The 20602-nt window shown below is 39.7% G+C and overlaps 1 protein-coding gene and 1 pseudogene across 1 annotated transcript; both read right to left on the reverse strand.

Annotated features, from left to right (window-relative positions):
- Positions 1 to 1522: 1522 nt before the first annotated feature.
- Positions 1523 to 2509, reverse strand: LOC134376408 (mas-related G-protein coupled receptor member X2-like). Its single transcript, XM_063094976.1, has one exon. It carries the CDS (start codon positions 2507 to 2509, stop codon positions 1523 to 1525), a length of 987 nt encoding a protein of 328 aa, XP_062951046.1.
- A 15946-nt stretch (positions 2510 to 18455) lies between these two features.
- Positions 18456 to 19383, reverse strand: LOC134376409 (mas-related G-protein coupled receptor member X2-like; annotated as a pseudogene).
- Positions 19384 to 20602: the final 1219 nt, after the last annotated feature.

Raw genomic sequence — 20602 nt, forward strand, 5'->3', positions numbered from 1 at the left:
CTGATCATCATTAACAATGCCACTAGGAATTGCCTCTTCTCCCATTTCCATCTGTCACCTTATTTGTCTTTATTTGCCAACTTCAAAAAATTGATGTGGCTGACAAAAGTTTCCCAGAGTGCATACTTGGTAAATTGTAGAGTTACCACTTCAAATTCCAAGTATTTCAAGAATCCTCTCCTGATCTACTCACCACCACATACACGCTTAGTAATGGGATCTTCTCCATTTTTGATCCCATCTCTGTGTTTGCATGCTAGAAGGATTTAGACTAATTGTACCATTATGATATGCATATGTAAGACGATCTCTTCTTCTATACTGTACTGTATGCTCCTGGAGAACAGCAACCAAATCCCATTTATATTTTAGCCAGCATTGGTGTATTGAAAATATTGGTGCTCAATATGTACCACACCATCATACAGAAGAAAAAGCATCACAGGAGCCTGTACGAATTCCAGGTGACTGCTACAGAGGTGAGGAGAATATGCTCATTGTGATTATAGTCACTGTGTAGATACATGAACGTCTGAGGCTGCCTGACTAACAATGGTGGTTACCTTCTGTCAATGTCTATGGTAAAGTCAAATCCCACCTTCTTATTCTGAAAAGATATTACAGACCACAAATGGCATAAGATTCAGATTTGGCAATCCAATAATCTCACTACGGGGTTGGGTTGCCTGGGGTGGGCGTGTGACCCAGGTTAGTCATGGAGTCAGCTTGAGACTCCAAGTGCCCTGACTCCAGGTCCTAAGTTCTTCCCAGTCTAGCACTCACAGGGTCTGCATCCCTATGTATCCCAGGGTTTCAACTGGTGAAACATATTCTAGACTGTACACTGTTTAGAGAAAGAACTAAATAACCACTTTTCAGTTCTGAAGGGTAAAGGCCATGGTTTTAATTACTGGAACCCAAGGCCAACCTGTCACCACATCATAAGCTAATGCCACCAGAGGACTTTTCCTAAACCCAAGCTCCTGGACTGTTCTTATGTAAATAGAATCTGTCTCTAAGGACACTATTTTTTCCCAAACTCAAAGAACTCAATGAGATTTAGAGGCAGAAGAACTCATTTTTTCAGAGCCAAGCTTTCTACCTGCAGCAATGCCCCAACCACAGAACTGGACATGATTCTCAGGAGAACATAGACTGAGAGAAAAAAAGTTTTCTTTTTCTATACTGTCAGGTAGAAAACAGTCATTAAAAAGGGATTTATGATTTTGGACAGGGATTCTTTCCATTGCGATGAAAATTGCAAAGAAAAGCATTCAATAAGATTCAGAGGAAGATAACATGAGAAGTTTATTTAGAATGTCAAGAAAGATGGAAACATTCTTATTTCAGATTGCTTTCTCTAAGAAAAACAAAAAGGCCACGTTAAAATAAGTCAATGTTGGAATCACTAAGGCATTTCAGAAGCTTAAGGCTGGGAGAAGAGCTTGGTAACTGTCAAGTGTGGCAGGACAGTGTTGACTCTCAAAGTCACCTCTGACCAACCAAGGAGAGAGGCTCTTCATCACTTCCCCCGCCCGCTTACCGACAGCTCCAGGGTATTCTGAGAAAGGCTGCCTTCACATTCATCCACCTCCGGACTGTCCTGCAGAGCCCTCTGGAGAACGAGCTTGAGGGTCTTGCCCCTCCGCTGCCTAAAGGAGCCAACGAAGAAGTAGATGATGGGGTTGGCACAGCTGTTAACAGAGTTCACAACAGATGCAACACGATACAAATGACAAGAGAATGGGTAAAAATCATTTTCAATCCAAGACAACAGAAACCAGAAGAGGCCTATAGGCAGGCCACAGAGGAGGAAGACCAGCACTGTGAGCAGGATGGTCACATACAGCCTGGTCAGTAGCATACGCCGGGACCTACAGAAGATCTTGACCAGCAGGGCCAGGTTGGATCCACACAGAACCATACATAAAAAAATCAGCCACCCTGCAGCGATGAAGTCTACAATTTGACACCAATCATTGTCATAATTCCCAAACAGGAAGCCACACTGGTTTCCTTCAAGGACACTCAGTAGCAGGGACAGGGCCCAGAGCAGGGCACACATGACAGTTGACAAGTGATTGGGGCGGTGGCAGCGGTACCAGATGGGGCACAGGACAGACAGGCAGCGTTCGATGCTGATGGTGGTGAGGATGCTCAGGCCCATGATGTAGGGAAAAATTATAATAGCATTAAAGATCCCAGGGAGGGAGACAGAAGCATGACGGAAAAAGCCGATGAATTTCCTTAGGGAATGTATAATTCGGAAGCAGAGGTAGAGGAAGTCAGCCGCCGCCAGGTGGAGGATGTAGACGGAGAAGGCGCTCCTGCGCATGCGGAAGCCCAGCAGCCAGAGCACCACCGCGTTTCCTGCCAGCCCGACCAGGGAAACGACGATGATCAGCAGGTGCATGGTCGGGGTATGCTTGTCACAAGGCCTGGCCTCAGCACTGCCGTTCGCTGTTGTGGTTGTGGTTTCGTTTCCCCAGGCTGTGATGGTTGAATTCATGCTCATAAATTCTCCAGTGGTGCCCCTGGGAACGCAAACAAGAGTTGAGCACCTGCTGTATGACCATTGATTCTCAGGACCACCCTGCTGTGTGGGAGTCACCGTACCCATTTCACAGAGGAGGGAAACAGGACTTCAGAGATTAAGTAACCTGTCAGAAGCTGGGGAGTACCGGAATCTGAATTCAAACCAAGTTCTTATTGACTCAAAGCCTGGGCTCTCTCTACTGCAACACAAGTCCTCTACCGACATGGGAATATTCTGTTGTCCAAACACACTCACGCAGTGGGCTAGGGCTGTGGACCCAAGCATTACTCTATCTTGGACAAGAACATTTCTCTCTGGTGTAGGAATTCAGAAAGGCACAGTGGTGATTATGACACCCCTATGACTATGAGTGGTCTGTCCATGGTGGAGAAAGAAGGCCATGCTCTAGGGACATTAAGAGAATGTGGCCTCTTGCTAGGACAGGTGGGAAGAAGGCTAGGTGTGGTGGGCTAGAAATGGCTCAGTGTGTCAGCCATTGAAGACAGGAGCACTTTTTAGATCCCCAGTGCCTAGATCTGTGTATGTCACACTGTGTTCTCAATAAATACTTATTCAATGAATGAATGCACGAATGAGGAGACTAACTGTAGTCATAGATTTGGGTTAAATTGAAAATAAAAATGAAAACTCTATTAAAGGTTTTAGAACACATAAGTATAATGAGAGGATGAAAAAATTTTTTTTGGCTTAAACAACCAACATTTATTTTTCACAGTTCTGGAGGCTACAGAGTCCAAGATCAAGGTGCCAGCAGATCTGTTGTCTCTTGGGTGTGGAGGAAGAAAATTTTATTCATCATAATTCTTTTTGTGGACAGCTCTGTGTGTGTTTAGAAGAATTACTTATGTTTGCCTCGAAATGAAGTTGACCACTGGTATGCCTTTGAAGTGAGGACTCCATATGGTTTTGCTGAGCACCTGGAAGTATTTTGGTACACAATGTGGGAGTAGGATTTGGGTCTGAGCTGGACTGATCAGCAATATAGAGGAAGAAGGAGCAAGTGAGGATGAGGTCTGAGTGCCACTGAAAGAGATACCTGAAGTATAGGAATAACTATGGAGGACTTAAGTGATGTGCTGTGTTGTGTACAATATAAATCTACTTCATTCTTTCTCCCAGGAGATCTTTAGTAGAGTTTCCTGTGCTGATGAAAGCTTTTATGTGAGAGGAATCTATGAGGGGAAATAGAAAAAGTGCGGGGCTTGGCATATAAAGAGAAATGCTCATGTAGATTTCAACTGGAGAAAAAGGACGAGCTCACATATGGGTGAATAATAGCAGCTGAGTGAGAATTTATTAAGTGTTGTCTCTTTCATACTCTCAAGAGCTTATGAGGTAAGAATTAGTATTATTCCCATTTTACAGAGAATGGAAGTGGAGTACAAAATGGTTGAGTGATTAGCCCCTGATCTCACACAGTGTGGTTTTGAACCCAGCAGGATACCTAAAGGTCCACCCTTTTGACCAGATCATTGGACATAAAACAACTCTGTTACGTGTGGATGGAGAGAAAAGCAGAGGAGTAATCCCCTTGTTAAATCCATGATGGCAATCAAAATTGTGTATCCCCAAAACTCTATCTTAAGCAAACTCCATAAGAAGAGGGGAAGAGAAGCCAATCACATAGGGAACAAAAAAGAAATGGGTGGAAGTCAATTAGTAACAGATAGCAGAATTTAGGATCCCTTTCTGCCCTACAAAGGCAGCCATCTCTCAGAAATTCAGAGGACTCATCTGGGAAGGAAGCCCCCACTTGGAAAGAGGACACATCTACCTTGTGGGGTACAGAGAGGCATCCATCAGTGAATACATCCATCACGGCTGTCTTAGACAAACTCCCACTGTCTTGATTGGCCAGACAAGGAAATGGGAGGAAAGCCAGACTCTGCGTTATCCCCACTCAGGGCACTTAAAAGTTCATAAATCTAGTATTAGGGTGTGGTATATTTGTCTTCCCCATCAAATCTGAAGCTCTGTAAGGACTAAGTCATGCCCGTTTTTGTTCACCATTGTATCCCCAGCACTTAGCATGTGTTCCTTAAAGGCCATCTATTGTAATAACCTCACTTAACACAAGAAGACGCTTAAGGAGTCAAAGGGATTTTCCTGAGATAACTCCATGAACAGCAGGCCCAGTACCAGCCCCTGGTTCCCTGGAGCCCTGTCTGAGGCTTTTGCACTGTTCTCTGTCCCATCATTGGTTATTTCTGAAGAGCTCCTGAAAAATCTTCATGTAAGCATGGAATCTGAGACACAATCAGGGGAGCTGTAGAAACTGCTAGTTTCTCCCAACATTCATTTTCTTCTTTTGTCACATAACGATTCTGGGAGTTTTAATTCATCAAAAGGATTCTATTTCCCAGCCTGCCTTGATGCTGATGGCACCATGTGGCTAGGCGTTGGCCAATGGGAGGTGAGCAGAAGTGATGTACCCAACTCCTGGGCCATGAGATTAATAGAAGGGGTGTAATCTCCGTGTTTCCTCTTCCTCTCGCCACCGCCTTTAGTGATGATGTGTCTGGAGCATGTAGGACCACGAGGACAAGAGCACCACTCTAGGGTTTGGGGAGCAGAAATTTGGAAAAAGTCCTGGCATCCAACGCTTTGGGTCCTATAACCCAGGTCTAATAAACTTTCTTGTTTAAGTCATTATTATTCTGGGTCTTTGTTAGAGCAGCCAAACTTTTACAAAGATAGATCCCTCAAAAAGTTCATGTAAAGATTTGTATTATCTTTTAATTCTATTTTTCCATGAACTTTTTGAAGTACCCTCATACTCTAACCAATAAGGAATATGTTTTCTCCTTTTAAATGACATAACATTATTGAGGCATTTTTGGAGAATACGGGTAATCCTTTCATAAAAGTGCCACGAGAGAAAGAACAAGTAAAAAGAAAAATAATAACTCTGATGGAGATGAGATAAAATATAATTTAATGACATTTAGATAGAGAAACCCCCAAAAGAAGGAGGCCCTCAGGAGCTGTGAAGGACAGTCTCTATTTGCCATGAGGATTTTCTTTTTTCCACCCTTCTCTCCCCTGTTTGGCATCCTAAGTGGGAAGCCTCTATGTACCTCAGCACTGGGATCCTTCTCCTTCTGGTTTCTGGTTGAATTGAGCCAGTGGGAGACACAGCCAGGAGACTGTAGGGCAGGAGGAGAGTGATTTGGGCTTTTCACCTCCTGGCTTTCTGTCTGTGAGGTCGTGTGTTGGCAATGGCAGTGCTGCTCCACCTGCCTAGTCCACTTCTCCTACTGCTACAGCTATGGCTACCCTCTTTCTGGTAACTTCTCCTTCCCTTATTCCTCAGCCTAGGGGAGAACATAGTGCTTCACTATTGCTTGTCACTTTCCCTTTACCCTGTGCATCTTTGTAAACAGTCCCCTCAGGAGCACTTCTCAATTATTCCAGTTTGGACCATCTGTTTTTTTTTTGTTTGTTTTTTTTTTCTGTGACCTTTTCAGATACACAAAGGAGACTAACTTTGAAAAGAAATTAAAACAGTGAAATTTGGGTTTACAGAAGTTCAGTTCTGGGAAGCAGTGCCTGCATGCCACTTGCTCCTTACATAAATGTGAGATCCAGCATTCTTTCCATGACAGCAGATTGAATAGTTGGAATAAAGGGGAGTATATGGGGAAATGGATCAGAAGGGAGAAAGGTCTGTTTGTCCTCATTTGAAACTCGCACAGTCAGGGCTGCCAGCACCCGGTTCCCATAAGGAAGCTTCATGTCTCCTGCCTTTTCCTAAAGGAAACTCTATGACCCCCCTGCTTGTAGCACCACAAGGTGGAAACACAGAGATATAAACTTTGAGCAAACACCATAATTGGAAATTAGACAATTCTTGTTATATTCTCTTACCTTTTCTCTATTCTTCTGTCCAGAGTTGATGAGTTGCCCCGTACTGAAAGGAAGAGCCTTTCTGGGGCTGAATGATGCCAGAGGACCCTTCTCTATCCTCTAAATCAGGAGATGCCTACAGGTGCCGCAGTGAAAACTGGGGACCAAGTGAAGCTTATAAAGATGCTGTACAGCTCCTTTGATTTCCTTTACAGAGACTGCGGGCAAATCAGAGACCAGAACCATGTGAGACACAATCCCCTCTGAGACATTTCTTGGCATCTCTCTTATTTCCACTCACATATCAGCTGCTCCCATCCCATTCCATCTGGTCCACCTTCCTGTAAGTAATTACTATTCTGCACCTTTAATTGACAACGTCATGCCTGTGAGCTTGCTTTGTGGGGCTTTACAACTAAAGAATAAAGTATATCATAAGGCCATTTAATGCTCACCATAATTTGACCCAACTTTTGTTTTTGTATGATTTTTCTGTGGTTTGAATGTCACCTCCAAAAAAGTCATGTTGAAACTTAATCCCCAGTGTGACAGTATTGAGAGAGAGGTGGAACCTTTAAGAGTTGAGGCCTTTAGATCATGAAAGCTCTCCCATCATGAAAGGACTAATGCATTTATGGATAATGGATTAATGGATTAATGAATTATCCTAAGAGTTGAACTGATGGCTTTATAAGAGGAATAAGGGAAACCTGAGCTAGCATAGTCCCCTCACCACGTGATGCCCTTCACTCCCTCGGGACTCTCAGAGTCCTCCCCAGGAAAAAGGCCCTCACCAGATGCTGAGCCACACCCTTGAACTTCCCAGCCTCTAGAACTGTATGAAATAAACTTCTTTTCTTGATAAATTACCCAGTTTCAGGTATTCTGTTATTAGTGACAGAAAAGGGACTAAGATAGTTGTCTTTATCATAGTAATAATGCATTCACGTGTATGCTTTTTTTTTCAAATGACAGAGGAGTGTATACAGGTGAAAGTCTTTCTAAATACCATTATTCAGAGGCCACCATTTGCTACTCTTTCCATTCTTATTTTTTTTCTATAAGTTCTGAATAGTAAACTTATATTTCTACTTTTCATTTATCAGTGTACATAGATGGATCAATTGAGTTCCCTTTTAAAATGTAAAGAGTTTAGCACACATAACATATTCTTTTTCCTCCCTTCACTTTATGGCTTTTGTTATTTATTTTTATTTGGGGTAGTTACTCAGAAATTTAAGTGCTACCTTCTGTGACTTCCCTTCTTGTGCCTCATGCTACAGCCAAATTAAGCTACTTGTTATTGTTTTTTTAAATATTAGGAGCTATTTCAAATATTTAGAAATGTTCTGCAATAGATTTATTTAGCAAATATTTATTAAGGACCTTTTTATGGGCTCAATCCTGTCTCTCCAATATTCATAAGTTGAAGTGCTAACCCCCACTTTTTCAGAATATGACTGTATTTGGAGATGGAATCTCAAAAGAACTAGTTAAGATAAAATGAGGCTGTTAGGATGTGTTGTAGTCCAACATGACTGGTATTTTTATAAGAGGAAATTAGGACACAGACACTCAGAAGGGAAACCATGTGAAGACACAGGGAGAAGAGTCCATCTACCTTGCAAGGAGAGAGGCCCCTGAAGAAACCACGATGAGATGCCACTACATGCCTCTTGAAGTGGCTAAAATAAAAATAGTGATACTTTCAAATGTTGTCAAGGACTTGGAGAAACTGAGGCTTTCATATATTGCCAGCGAGGAAGTAAAATGGTACAGCTCCTCTAAAAACTCTTCCTTTTTCCGAAGAAGTTAACTATTTGCCAGTGTACCATCCAACAATCTACCCCTGGAGTTTATCCCAGAGAATGGAAAACAACGTTCACTTAAATATCTTTGCACAGTGTATATAGCAGCTTTATTTATAGTAGCCAAACGGAACAAATCAAAAGTCTTTCTACTCGTGAATAGGGAAACAAAGCTTAGTGCATCCATACAATGAAATACTACTCAGCAGTTTGAAAAACCAACAACAAACTACTGATACGTTCAACAACTTAAATGGATCTTGAGGACATAATGCTAAGTGGAAAAAGCCAAACTCAAAAGGTTAGACAGTGCATGATTCCATTTATAAAATATTTTTGAAATGGCAAAATTGTAGAGATGGAGAACAAGTCAGTGGTTGCCAGGGGTTTAGGAAGGGGGATAGAGTGGTTGTGACTATAAGGGGTAGCCTCCGGGAGTTCTTTTGTGGTAAACAAAAAGTTCCATATTTTTTCTTTTTTATTATTGGGGGAATTAATTTTTTTTAAATTGGCACTTATTGATTGTAAATATTTATGGGGTACAGAGTTATAGCTCAATACATGTACACAACTTGTGATGATGAAATCAGGGTAGTTAGCATATTCATCATCACAAAAAGTTATAATTTATTTGTTATGAGAACATTTGAGCTCCTTTCTTCTTGCCATTTGAGAACATACAATATATGATTGTTAATTATAGATGCCTAGCACTACAGAACACCACTAGAACTTATTTTCTATCTAGGTGTAATTTTGTGTTCATTACCAAACCTCTCCTTATACATACTTTTTCCCATCCTCTAGTAACCACAATTCTACTCTCTACTTCCAAAAGTTCAACTTTTTATTTTATTTTGTTCTTTTTCATCTCCCACATATGAGTGACAACATGCAGAATTTATCTTTCTGTACCTGACTTACTTCACCTCACACAATGTCTTGCAGGCTCATCCATGTTGCTGCAAATGACAGGATTTCACTATTTTTCAGGGCTGGGTAGTATTCCATTGTGTATATATACCACATTTTCTTTATCCACTTTTTTCATCTGTTGATGGACACCTAGGTTGATTCCATAACTTGGCTATTGGGAGTAGCACTGCAATAAACATGGGCGTGTAAATATCTCTTTGGTATGCTAATTTCCTTTCCTTGGATAATTACCCAGCAGTGGGATTGTTGGATCATATGGTAGATCTATTTAGGTAGTTTTTTGAGGAAACTCCATACTGTTTTCCGTAACAGCTGTATTAATTTACACTCCCAACAATAGTGTGTAAGAGTTCCCTTTTCTCTGCATCCTTCCAGCGTTTTTTGTCTTTCTTTATCTTTTTGATAATAGCCATTCTAATTGGAGTGCGATGATATCTCACTGTGATTTTGGTTTACATTTCCCTAATGACTGGTGATGCTGATCATTTTTTCATATACATGTTGGCCATGTATGTGTTCCTTTGATAAATATCTATTCAGGTCATTTGCCCATTTTTTAAAATGGATTATTATTATAATTATTTTTTGCTGTTGAATTGTTTAATTTCTTTGTATATTCTGGATATTAATCCCTTGTTGGATGAATCGTTTGCACATATTTTCTCCACCTCTGTTGGTTGACTTTTTGCTCTGTTGATTGCTTCTTTTGCTGTGAAGAAGCTTTTCAATTTGATATAATCCTATGTGTCTATTTTTGCTTTTGTTGCCTGTGCTTTAGAAGTCTTCTCTATAAAACTTTTGCCCAGACTAGTGTCTTGAGTGTTTCATCTATTTTTCCTTCTAGTAGTTTTCTAGTTTCAGTTCTTACATTTAAGTCTTAAATTAACTTTGAGTTGATCTGGTATATCGTGAGAGGTAGGAGTCTCGTTTCTTTCTTCTGCATATGGATATCCAGTTTTCTCAGCACCATTTATTGAAGAGGCTGTCCTTTCCCCAATGTATGTTCTTGGCACCTTTGTCAAAAATCGGTTGGCCATAAATACATGGATTTTTTTCTGTGTTCTCTATCTTATTTTATTGGTCCATGTGTCTGTTTTTATGCCAGTACAATGCTGCTTTGGTAACTATAGCTTTGTAGTATATCTTGAAGTCAGGTAGTGTAATGCCTCTGGCTTTGTTCTTTTTGGTCAGGATTGCTTTAGCTATTTGTGTTTTTCTGTGGTTCCACATGAATTTTAGAGTTGGTTTTTACTATTTCTGTGAAAGTGTTATTGGTATTTTGATAGGGATTGCATTGAATCTATAGATGGTTTTGAGTAGTCTGGTTTTTTTGAAAATATTAATTCTTCCAATCCATGAACATAAAATATCTTTCCATTTTTGTGTGTCATCTTTAATTTCTTTCATGATTGTTTGTAGTTTTCATTGTAGAGATCTTTTATCTCCTTGGTTAAGTTTATTCCTAAGTGTTTTTTTTTTCTTTTTTTTGGTAGCTATGTTAAGTGGGATTGCTTTCTTGATTTCTTCTTCAGCTAGTTCATTATTGATGTATAGAAATGCTATTGATTTTTTTAAAGTTGATTTTGTATCCTGCAACTTTATTCAATTTGTTAATCAGTTGCAAGAGTTTTTTTTGTGGAGTCTAGGTTTTTCTGTATATAAGATCATGTCTTCAGCAAATAGGGGCAATTTGACTTCTTCTTTTTCAATTCAGATGCCCTATTCTTTCTCTTGCCTAATTGCTCTGCCTAGAACTTCTAGCACTATGTTGAATAAGAGTGGTGAGAGTGGGCATCCTCGTCTTGTTCTCTGAGAGAAAAAGCTTTCAACTTGCCCCAATTCAGTATAATGTTAGCTTTGGATTTTTCATATATGGTCCATATTGTTTTGAGATGCTTTCCTTCTGTACCTAGTTTTTTGGACATTTGTAGTATGGGGTTCCAGAAAGGGAAGAGGCATTGAAAACCTGTTAATGAAATAATAGCTGAAAACTTCCCAAGTATTGGGAAAGATACAGACTTCCACATTCAAGAGGTTCAAAGATCCCCAAACAGATATAACCCAAAAAGTCCTCTCTGAGAAGCATTGTAGTCAAGTTGTCAAAAGTAAAAAACAAAGAATTGTAGAAACAGCAAGAGAAATGTGTCAAGTCAGCTATAAGGGAATCCCATCAGAGTAACAGCAAATTTCTCAGCAGAAGCCTTACAGGCTATGAGAGAGTGGGGTCATATATTCAGAGTACTGAAAGAAATAAATGCCAGCCAAGAATACTATATCCCACATTTATCCTTCAGAACATAAACTGAGGGAATTCATCACCACTAGACTGGCCCTGTGGGAAATCCTTAAGGAGACATCTGGAAGCAAAAGGACAATAACTACCATCATGATAACTCATGAAAGAATAGAACTCACTGGTAGAACAGATATACAAATGAGAAAGAGAAAGAAATTAAATCTTATTACTACAAAAAAAATCACTAAATAGCAAAGATAAGCAATAAAATAGAGAGAGAGAAAAAAAGAATAAAGGTTATTAAACAATCATAAAACAACTAATAAAATGTTAGGAGAAAGGCAACACCTTTTAATAACAACCTTGAATGTAAATTCCTTAAATTCCCCTTTTAAGAGAGATAGACTGGGAGATTGGATTAAAAAACAAGACCCAGCTATACACTGCCTACAACTCACTTCACTTGTAAAGACACACATAGACTGATAGCGAAGGGATGGAAAAAGATATTCCATGCAAATGGAAACCACAAGCTAGCAGGAGTATCTATACTTATATAAGACAAAATAGACTTTAAACCAAAAACTATAAAAAGGGACAAAGAAGGGCATTATATAATGATAAAGGGATTAATTCAGCAAAATGAGAAAAATTCACATAAATATATGTGCACCCAAAATCAGAGCACTCAGATATATAAAGCAAACATTATTGGATCTGAAGGGAGAGACATACCCTAAATATAATAATAGTCGGGGACTTTGGCAACCCTCTCTCAGCACTGGACAGATCATCTAAACAAAACATCAACAAAGAAACATTGGATTTAAATTGCACTATAGACCAAATGGACCTGACACAGATTTACAGAACATTTTATCCAAAATTGCAGAATATACATTCTTCTTATCAGCACATGGAATATTTTCCAGAATAGACCACATGTTAGGCCACAAATCAAGTCTCAACAAATTTTTTAAAAATGAAATTATAACGAGTATCTTTTCAGACCACAGTGGAATAAAACTAGAAATTAATAACAAGTGAAGTTTTGGTAGGTGTACAAATACATGGAAATAAAACAACAAGCTCCCAAATGACCAATGTGTCAAAGAAGAAATTAAATAGGAAAATTGAAAGTTGCCTGAAACACATGAAAGTAGAACCACAACATACCAAAGCCTATGGGATACTGAAAAAGCAATATTAAGAGGAAAGCTTATAGCAACAAATGCTTACATCAAAAAGTAGAAAGATTTCAAATAAACAACCTAATGTTGCACCTTAAGGAACTAGAAAAGCAAGAACAACCCATTTCCAAAATTAGTATATGACAAGAAATAATGAAGATCAGAGTAGGGGCTGTCTAATTAGCTCAGTTAGTTACAACATATAATACCAAGGTCAAGGGTTCAGACCCCATACCAGCCAGCTCCAAAAAAAAAGCAAAAAAAAAAAAAAAAAGATCCTGCAAAAAATATCACAGCAGAACTAAATTAAATAGACAGCAAAAGGATGATACAAAAGATTGACAAAATGAAAAATTGTTTTTTTGAAAAGATAAACAATATGGACAAACCATTGGCTAGACTAAGAAAAAAAGAGAGAAGACCCAAATATAGAAAATCAGAAATGAAAAAGGAGACATTACAATTGATACCACAGAAATGAAAAGAATCATTAGAGACTACTGTGAGCGACTATACTCCAATAAATTGGAAAACATAGAGGAAACAGTTACATTTCTGGACACATACAACCCACCAAGACTGAAATAAGAAATAGAAAACCTGAACATACCAAAAATGAGTAACAAGACAGAATCAGTAATCAGCAGTCTCCCAAAAAAGAAGCCAAGACCAGATGACTTTACTGCTGAATTTATCAAATTTAAAGAAGAATTAATACTAATTCTTCTCAAACTGTTCCCAAAAAAATGGAAGCAGAGGGTATTTTTCCAAACTCATTCTATGAGGCCAGCATCACCCTGACAGCAAAATCAGACAAGGACACAACAAAAAAAGAAAACTATAGGCCAATATCCTGGATGAACATAGATGCAAATATCATCAACAAAATACTAGCAAACCAAATTCAATAGTACATTGAAAAAGATTATAAACCATGATCAAGTTAGATTCATCCCAGGGATGCAAGGATGGTTCAACATACACAAATCAATAAATGTGATACACCAGATCAACAAAGTGAAGGACAAAAACCAAATGATCATCTCAATAGATGCAGAAAAATCATTGGATAAAATTCAAAATCCCTTCATGAGTTCCATATCTCGAATGTGGTTGTGGTTATGTGAATCTCTGTATGTGATAAAATGTTGTAAAATTAAACACAAAGGTACTTCTCTCCCCTAATAAATGAATTCATGTAAAAATTGATGAAATCTGAATGGGATCTGTAGTGTAGATAATTGTATTGTCCCAATGTCAACATCCTGGTTTTGATAGTATACTGTATTTATGTAATATATCACCATTGGTGTAGGCTGGGTAATGGGTATACAGAAACTCTGTGCTGCTTTTGTAACTTTTTGTTATCCTATAATTAACTCATAGTGAATAGTTAAAAAACATCTGAAAGGTCAGTTTGTTGGATTGAATACCTCTATGCATATTGAAGCCTCCAAGAAGGAGGACAGAGGGAATGCTGGATAGAGTTTTGTAAACCATGCACAGGGTCCGTAAGAAAATACCAGAAGCTTCACACACCCTCTGCTAAAATTAAGCAAGTGTTAAAATTTTGTCATATTTGCTTCCATTGCTCTTTAAAAATAAAGAATTACAATTTTACAAATACAGCTAAAGGCTGAAATCTACATAAATTCTGTCAATGATATCTTTGGAACTTCTGAAGTTGATATACGTTATTCTCTCACATGTGTAACACGATGTTAAAACAGGAGTTTAACCTAAATGTCAAGACACCGTAGATACCACATTTCAATAGAAGTGCAAGGTGACATGTAGAAGTTGAATATGAGGTTTCTGACAACTGGTTACCAAGTCTTAAGCCATCATCCATATCAAGCCTGTAAAAAAGTTTAGAGTTGATTTTCTGTATGATAAACAAAATCTTTAATTTAATTTAAAGATGAACACTCTTCCCTGCTCTCTATTCAGGCCTTTTGCAGGTAAAAAGAGTTTACCAGAGAAGTAGGAACAAGCCACTACTTCTGTCTTCCTTCCTACCTATCACATTTCTTTTTGTTCACCTCCCCGTTGTTTTTATCTATGGCTTCTGACCATGATAAATAGAATAACGACTGAGTGACATTGCTTTGAAAAGCCCACTTGATATATTCAAGACCACAAGTGTATAGGTTAATTGCAAAGATCTGTTAAATGGCAATTATAAAAAAAGGATACATTTGTAATATAAATATTTTATTTTTACCTATAATTTATTCACCAAAAGTGAAGGAGAGTGAAAGACTTTCCTGTGTGTAAAGTCAGCAAGTAGATCTATACTCTGTCTTTCTTGCAGATGGTACATTTCATTGAGTATTGTCTATGATTTCCAGTTTGGATTTATTAAAGTGGAGATCTTAGTATCATATGTATAGCATCCTGCATAATAATATTTTCCTATATTGCTAGTTTTTTTAGATCTGGTATAATTGCATCACTCTTAACTCAATAACAATAATTTGGAGACTTGATCTTATTGCCCTTTTAAACATTCAAATTAGTCTTCATGAAAACTACAATTCTCCTCTCATACTTATATTTCATTGATTTATGCTGTATTTCAATAAATAAGATAATTACTTTGACAAGTCCAACTGGCATTAGCAGGATTGGAAACAGAACCAATTGGTTTTGGCGAAGCAGATGATTCAGTGCTTTAGTGATCAGGAACTAGAGTCAGTGAGTGGCTGTAAGGGCTCAGCATTTCCCGGACACCAATCAATATGTTTTCTAGATGGAATGGGCAGGGCTTGTTAAACACATAGGGTCTATTAGTCAGAGACTATTTTATCTAAAAGGTGTTTTTTTATATATGGAATTAGCACAGTGCCTGATAAAGTAGGTTAAATGTATGTTGAATTCATTCATAAATAGTCATGGATGACAGCTCCCAAAAGGCGCCATAAGGGACTTTCATATCTTTTTTTTTTCTTTTCTTGGAGGAAACTCCTGGATATCCAGCATGCTCCTCCTCAAGGTGGAGCTATGAGGAAATTCCATCACTGGCCTTGGAAAGAACAAAGCTCATGAGCAAACCTTTGCTGCACCTCCACTCTTCCCTCCAGAAGCAGTGACCAGAACTACAGGGAAAGGTGAGAGTCTTCCTCAGATTGACTTACTCCGGAGGATGCTCTCTGTTCTCTTGCGTGAGAAGTACCTGCAGGAGCTACAGTGACACCTGGTGACTGAGCCAGTCTCTTCAAAATACTGGTCAACCCTGTTTCTTATACAAGAGCTGTGTGAGAAATATAGTTGCTAAATATCTTCTAACTCCACGTGCAGTCCCATGCACTAGAGATTCAAAGACATGCTCCCTGCTCTTAAAGACCTCTCAGTGCAGTGGAGGAGGGAGACAGAGAGACAATCATTTCAGTACAATGTTACAAGTGTTGCATTAGAGCAAGGTATGGACCAAATGAGTTCAGTGCGGGCTACAGGGACTGTGCCTAAGCATTCAGGAGCTCTAAGTTTTCTTGCAGCCAACATGAAGAAGACTATCACTGACATCAAAATAACCAGTTGCCCAGGTGAAGGACAACAGTCTCTGGTTCAAATTCTAGGTGAAATTTCTCTACAGGCTCCTTATGATGGACGTCTTCACTCAAAGCTGTATAATTAATGAAATCACAAGACTCCCAGGGCAGACTCTTATAATGATCCTCCATCTCAGTGGATGACATCACATCAGAGTGCCCTGCCTGGTGCATAGGCTACGAGCACTGGGTTCCTGCATCCTCCCGCCTGTAGGAAGTCCTGACCTATAGCCAGGCCTTCCTGTAGCATATGAAAATCAAAAGGGTGTGTAGAAGATACAGAATCAGCAGAATGTTCAATTGGAAAGAACATTGGATCTGGAGTCAGGGGACCTGAGTTCTTTGTTCTGAACTGTATTATATAAGTAATCGATATATTTGTTTGGAAAAATTGAAAACTATAGATGGTATCACTATCATAGCTACTTTGTACTATCTCCTGAGTACTCAGAGTTTGTCAGCTCTAGTCTCTGAGGGTCAATCTGAAGGATGGCCTCACTGCTTGTGAGCAGCAGAGAGCCTAGTGTGTTGTCACACCATCTCATGGTGGCCTCTCTGTCTGCTTGAGTTCTTTGAAGATTGAGTAGCCACTGGCAGAGAATAGTTCTGAATTCTGTACTGACCCTCAGTTTTTTAATTAACAAATTTTTAAAATTGTGATGTAATTTATATTGCATACATTTTACTACTTTAGTAATTTAAAAATTTTTCATTTTAACTTATACATTGTGATTGTATATGCTTATGGGGTACAATCTGATTTTTTTTTTTTTTGACCGGTAAGGGGATCGCAACCCTCGACATGGTGTGGTCTGCACCACGCTCAGCCATTGAGCGCACTGGCCATCCCTATATAGGATCCGAACCCGGGGCCTCGGCGCTACCAGTGCCGCACTCTCCCGAGTGAGCCACAGGGCCTTCCCACAATCTGATATTTTGATACATATATGTTGTATAATAATTGGATTAGGGTAGTTAATGTTTCAGTCATCTCATGCATTTATCATTTCTTTGTGGTGAAAACATTCAAAGCCTCTCCTTTAGCTATTTAGTCATTTTAAGTGTGCAATTCAGTGGCATTAAATCATTCACAGTGAATGTGACCATTATCACCATCTATTTCTTGAACTTCTTATTAACCCAAACAGAAATTCTGTACCCATTGAGCAATGACTACACATTCTCCCCTGCCCCCAGTTCCTGGTATCTACTAGTGTACTTTCTTTCTTTCTGAATTTTCCTATTCTGGGTAACCTATACAGGTACCTAGGAACCATACAATAGTTGTTCTTTTGTGTCTGGCTTATTTTACCTATCACAATGTTCTCAAGGTTCATCCATGCTGTAGCATGTATCAGAATTCTGTACCAACACTAAGTTATTATCAATATAATTGACATGAATATGGAGGGCCCAATGTTCTCAAGATCGCTTCCCATGGGGACTGGCCATGAAACTAACTAAAGTCACAGCCAGAAGTATCTGTACAAAACTATTAAGTATACAGAGTCCTCCTACAACTGAAGGAACCTGTAAGTTAATAAGTGTTTTCCAAGACAATCTCTACTCTGACATCAATCGTAAGGTTGCCAGTGGCCAATCTGAAACTGATGGGACGTATTTCTAGTTTTTACACTGGTTAGAGCAAAAGCTAAATAAACATGTATCTGTTATCAAAAGCAAAGGCCATGATTTTCTTTAGTAGAATCTAAGGCATTTTGTCATTTGTTCTACACAAATGCCACTAGAGGACTTTTCAAGAAACACAAATTCCTGGACTGTTTTAATGCAGAGAGTTTGTCTCTAAGGACATTATTTTTCCCAAACCCAGAAAACTCAGTGAGATGTGGAGGTAGCAGAACTCATTTATTCGGAAGCAAGCTTTCTACCCGCAGCAATGCCGCAATCACAGACTGGCACATGGTTCTCAGGAGAACATCGTCTGAGAGAAAAATAAGAAATCTTCCTTTTCTATACTGTGAGGTAGAAGACAATCATAAATAAGAGGCTGATGGTTTTAGACAAGGATTCTTTCCATTGCCATGAAAAGTGCAAAGAATAAGTAAGTATTCAATAAGAAAGACAAAGAGGAAGATAACATGAGAAATTTATTGGTAATGTCAGGAAGGATGGAGATATTCTACTTTCAGCCTAATGTTTTATAGGAGTAAAACTAGAAAAGCCAGATTTAAAATAAATTATTCGAAGACATAGGGGAATTACTGCTGCATTTCAGAGGCATGAAGCTGAGAGAAGAGCAGACAATTGTCAAGGCGGACAGGGCAGTGTTGACTCTCAAAGTCACCTCTGACTGACCAAGGAAGAGGGTCTTCATTGCTCCTCCAATCTGCTTTCCAACAGCTCCAGGGTTTCTGAGGAAGGCAGCCTCCACATTCATCCGCCTCGTGAGTGTCCTGCAGAGCCTTCTGAAGAGCCAGCAGAGCCCTCTGGAGAACCAGCGTGAGGGTCTGCCATTACTGCTGCCACCTAAAGGAGCCAGTGAAGAAGTAAATGATGGGGTTGGTGCTGCTTTTACCAGAGGATAGGATAAACAGAATGAAATGAAGTCACAAAAGAATGAATTGTAATCAGTTTCAACTTACAACCCAAAGAGCTATTGAATGTTGTCAGGCAGGCCGCAATAGAGGAAGACCAGGGCCAGGATCAGAGGCATGATGGTCGCATAGAATCTGATCAGTTGCATCTCCTGGAACTATACAGACATGTGACCAGTGGTGTCAGGCAGGACCCAGAGGGAACCACATATGAGTATCAGTCATGTGGTAATGAGAAATGATGATGCCTGACACCAGACAAAATCAGGATCCCCAGATAGGAAGCCAGAGTAGTTCCCTTCCAGGACACTCAGCAGCAGGGACAGGGCCCAGAGCAGGGGCATGCGTGACAGCTAAGATGTGTGTGGGCAGGGCAGCGGTACCAGATGGGCCTCAGAATGGACAGGCAGTGCTCGGTGCTAATGATCATACTCAGGCTTGTCAAGTAGGAAAGGCTTATCGTAATGGTGTAGAAGCATCTTCAGGGGATAGAGATGGAGATGGAATGGAAGAAACTCGTGAAGTTCTTCAGGGAATCTATAATCTGGGAGCAAGGAAGAGAATTCACCTTGCCAAGTTGAGGTGTGGATGAAGAAGGCGTTGTTGCGTGTGCAGAAGTCCAGGAGCCAGGGCATGAATGCGTTTCCTGCCAGCCCATCCAGGGCGATGATAAGGGTCAGCAAGACCAGGGTCAGGGTCTCCATCCTGATCCCAGAGAATTCTCTTGGGGTTAAATTTTTTAAAAAGTGCTCTTTTCTACTCTATGAAGGGCTTTGGGTGAAAGTAGAGATGCTTATGCAGATTATGGGTAAGAATCAATGACCAACTCACATGCAGGTGAAATGTAGCAGCTGATTGAGTGCTTTCTTGTTCTTACATTTTTTTGTTTTTGTTTTTGGAGGTTGGCTGGTATGGGGATCCAATGGTCTTACATCTTTTAATCCTGTAAATAGTCGTATGAGGTAAGTACTATTATTATCCCCATCTTACATGGGAGATGACAGAGGAACAAGGAGATTTAGTGAGCTGCTCCAGGTCTCACTCCAAAAAGTGGCAGAGCCTGGATTTGCAATCATAGGTCTGTATCAGAGTCCTCGCCCTTCGCCAGCCCTATAGCCCCACTGCCAGGGTGGTGTGTCCTCTACACGTGGAAAACAGGATGGAAGATGAAACCTTTAGTCTCAGGGAGGCAGAAATGGCAATTCATGTCTGTGTCTTACAAGCTAGAATAGGCAGATTTTGGAAAGAGCAAGGAAGAGAATCTCATGAAATAAGGAACACACAGGAAGTGGGTGGAGAACAATGGAGAACAGACCCCAGAGCCCAAGAATCCCTTTCTGCCTCTGAAAAGGCCCAAGTCAGTTCAGACTGCCCAGGATTTGCACAGGGCAGGAGGATTCAAGTGGAAGAAAGCAAGAACCTCTGGGTGGCAAGAACCAAATGCATCCATCATGTGACCTCTTAGTTCCTGCAGCCCTGGCTGGTCTGATGAGGATATGGAGGAAAACCACAGCATTGCTGTGCTTTCCCAAGACATCTTGGACTTTTAATTCATGGTACTGAACACAATCTGCAGCTCTATTTTTTAAGAGTATATTTTTAGAGTGTATGAGATGTGGTTTCTGGAAGGTCACAAATTAAGTGGATGCTGAGCTGAAACCAAAGCCCAGGGCTTCCAAGAGGAAGTCTTCCTCTACCTTCCCACTGTCTTCTAGGCCAGAGGGCACAAACCAGAAACCTGAGGCTGAATCAGACTCCAGAGGGTTCTGTTTGGCCTGCAATGAATTCAAGTAAGTTGCTATTATTTGAAAAATTGAGATATTTCAGTTACAAATTCATATTGAAAAAAACAAACAAACAGAAGATCTGGCAACTTCAGGTTCACATTTCTAAAAGAGAGTGACCAAATGGAACTGGGTGTAG

Source organism: Cynocephalus volans, chromosome 4 (assembly GCF_027409185.1).
Source record: "Cynocephalus volans isolate mCynVol1 chromosome 4, mCynVol1.pri, whole genome shotgun sequence".
Lineage (NCBI taxonomy): Eukaryota > Metazoa > Chordata > Mammalia > Dermoptera > Cynocephalidae > Cynocephalus > Cynocephalus volans.